Source organism: Asparagus officinalis, chromosome 7 (assembly GCF_001876935.1).
Source record: "Asparagus officinalis chromosome 7, Aspof.V1, whole genome shotgun sequence".
Lineage (NCBI taxonomy): Eukaryota > Viridiplantae > Streptophyta > Magnoliopsida > Asparagales > Asparagaceae > Asparagus > Asparagus officinalis.
In genome coordinates this window covers 132,618,847-132,622,022 of record NC_033800.1, presented here as the reverse complement: position 1 = coordinate 132,622,022, position 3,176 = coordinate 132,618,847, and the positions used below count along the sequence as shown (strand labels likewise).

Below are 3,176 nucleotides of genomic sequence, written 5' to 3'. Positions count from 1 at the left end.
GTTCTGGATACAAAATTGGGAACTTCTTCAATGTCCTATCTTTGTGATCTATCCTCACTTGAAATCCTCTTGTCCCTCCCTTAAACCAAAAGGTGAAAATAGAACAAGTGGAAGACAAGCACTCGTATCTTTTTATAGCTCTTGCTATCTGTATTTTTCCTTCTTCCTTCCTCCAATCTTGCTGATTTTCTTTCAGTGCTATGTTTTTTGACCTCTTGAACTCTCATGGCCCTCGGTCTCCTCAATTTCTTGGCCTTAGTGGTGATGTTTTTCCCGCCAATTGAAGCTGTCAAAATAAGTGACCCACTTCTAGAATCAGCTACATGAGGATTTTGTGGGGATGGGTTTTTTACGAATAGACTCCTAGATGAGGACGAGGCTTTCCATGACAAAAGAGATATATTCAAAACCTAAAGCATTGACCATTAATCATCGATTCAAGCTTGTTGAAATGTGATGGTTTGTTAGATGAGTTTGTCATTTAAATTATATAGTGGGCTGAGTCAACTTGCTGGTTAGCAACCTGATTTTGATGAACATTGCAAAAACTACTTGCAGAAAGGTTTACGCTGTTAAATATGTTTCCTCTTTTGCAAGCTGGGTTGCAAATGCTAATGACACGTGTGGCATAGTAACCGGAATGATTGCAGCATGTCAATTTCTACCAACCTACAGTGGCTGTGAAACAAACATCTGTTCTGAGAAAGTTGGTCTGTAACAAAATCACAAACGTTTTAATGCAATGATGAATTTCTTTGATGGACTGGCACTGAATTGGCTCTTACTCAGCCTATTTTAGATGGTTGGTTATTTGTACGTCTTTCCTGACACCAGCATGAGCTTTCTGTTCATATTATTTCTGCAGTACTAACTGAAGGTATGATCAACTAATTGATGCAAAAACTCGAATAGAATCATGAATTTTTTGTTGTGCTTCATAAATTTATCTGTACTTTCTTCTCAGCATGGAAATGTTTTCCCTTAATCTTAGATATTCAATGAAACAGGTCTCCGTCTGTGTCTCGCATCCGAGCCAAGATGCTGTATGCTACTTCAAAGGAACGGTTCAGGCGAGAACTAGATGGAGTTCATTATGAAATCCAAGCAACTGATCCAACTGAACTCGACATCGAGGTTCTCAGAGACCGGGCACATTGAAGAACCTAAGCTGTTGCCGATTGCTGGTGGAAAATGTTTCCCTCGTATTTTACTCTGAGAATATTATACAAACTATTGTGGTGCTTGAATATATAAAGATAAAGTATTGTAAGAAAATGGAGTCTGCTATGGATGAGTGATAAGACCATTTTGTAAATGTAGACGTATCAAATTTGCAAAATGAGTGTGACCTTTAAGACACCCCCGGCTTTTACTTATTTAGCTTTAAAAGCAGGGTAAATTTGACAGAAAACCTTTATGTTTGGCTTCCATCAACTATTTTAATATGTACAAACTCCCTTTTTAACGTTGAGGGTTTTTTTGGCATAGACCAAACTGAGGGCGTATTTTGTGAAATTTTCCCATAAAGGGATATTAGATCTGCCTTCAGACTTTGATTTGAAAACTGTAATGCACCTGACATTTTCCGAGTAATGTATCAGATCCCGGTGGAAATAGACGAGCTGTTGGAGATGATACAATTGAGTTTTGAGTGCTGAAAAACATGTATAGAAAATGAGAGGGTAAAAATGAAGAAGAAATTTTCAAAATAGACCCAATCTACACTTTCATTTCAAAATTTGACACAATTCTACTTTATCACAAAAATCGACCCAGTTTCTGGTCATGTCAGCATCGTGGTTAGAAACTAGATCGTTTAAAAAAAAACAAATTTCTAATTAGTCGTGGTTAGAGTTACTCCGACTAATTAGGACTACCCTTTCCTACCATAAGAACCTCTGTGTGATTAGCAGAGCTAAAAAAAGTCGGGGTTGAGAAACTCGATTGTTTTGATCGGGTTCCCAACCCCGACCATTTGGCAGTGAGAGTCCATCCGCCCCCTACCATTTGCCAGTCTCTCCCTCGCCCATGCAATCAGTTAAGGGACCAAATAGTCGAGGTTTCCAACCTGGATTATTTTTGGTGGGTCCCGCCCTCTTAAATATATACAAACCGATCCCCTCTCCTCTTCCCTCAGTCGATTTTTTCTCTCTAACTCCGGTCTCTGCCATTCATCTGCCTACCCAAGTCTCTCAACCCCATTTTTGTTGCCGAAATTCATCGAGGAAGTTTGCAAAAGATCTCTAGGGTAATTTTTTCTTCCTTCTCTCCTCTTTTAACACTAAAAAAATCTAGAGCTTTTCTCTTTTTTTCAACATATAAATCTAGGATTTTCATCAAAATTTAATATCTAGGGTTTGAAATTTAATATCAATCACTATCTTTGTGGTGGTTCAAATTCTTTGCGTGTGGATTGCTTTAATTGAAATTAAAATTCTAGGGTATAGAATGCTCGTTTCTAGGGTTGAGGGTTTTCATTTTGGGGTTTAGGGTTTTTGATCAAAAGTGTAATTATAAGATTATGAGATTATTTGCATCTAAGATTTTCCTCTCTTATTCAATGGCCTGATAAAACTTTTTTATTTTTTTTTGCATTTAAATGATATAATCTAATTTTTTTATAGGTTAAACAATATGGTTTTTATTGCTTGCTCTTACGATGGAAAAATTAATTATGGAATGAATAATATGTCAATGTACGTCGGAGGGATAACGATGTCGTTAATGATCTCGGAATCATTTAGTTATTATAACTTGATTAAGGAATTACGCCGAGTTACTAAACTTGATCCACAAGAGTAAAGACTAAAAATAATATGAAATTGACCCATAACTTTGATAAAACGTTTGCAGTTGAGATATCAAACGATCATCAAATGAGTATTATGTTTAATTTGAGCAAGTCGCAACCAACAGTAGAATTGTTTATTGAAAATTTTACATATAGTTCGTGCCAATTGTTCAAACCTCTAGGAGAATTCTCACGCATGGGAGTTGAGTATGACGGTTTTCTTTCTTCTTCGAGTGAAATGGAGCGCTCAATTTCAATATCTAAGTGCACCATCATTTGGCGGGATGTCAAGTGTTATGAACAATGAAGCCCCTTATGAAAATATGAGGCCGTTAAGAGGGGTAGCGACTGAAAAAGATGAAAGAAGTAACGACTCTGAAGGTGA

At 36.9% G+C, this 3,176-nt stretch overlaps 1 protein-coding gene across 1 annotated transcript in view; it reads left to right on the top strand.

The window, feature by feature from the left end:
• Positions 1 to 1,359, top strand: part of LOC109849622 (actin-depolymerizing factor-like) — a 5,337-nt gene extending 3,978 nt beyond the window's left edge. Inside the window, exon 3 of the mRNA XM_020419479.1 lies at positions 1,008 to 1,359. Within this exon, the coding sequence (XP_020275068.1) occupies positions 1,008 to 1,158 (151 nt within the window). The 3' untranslated portion in view covers positions 1,159 to 1,359. The remainder of the gene's footprint in view (positions 1 to 1,007) is intronic.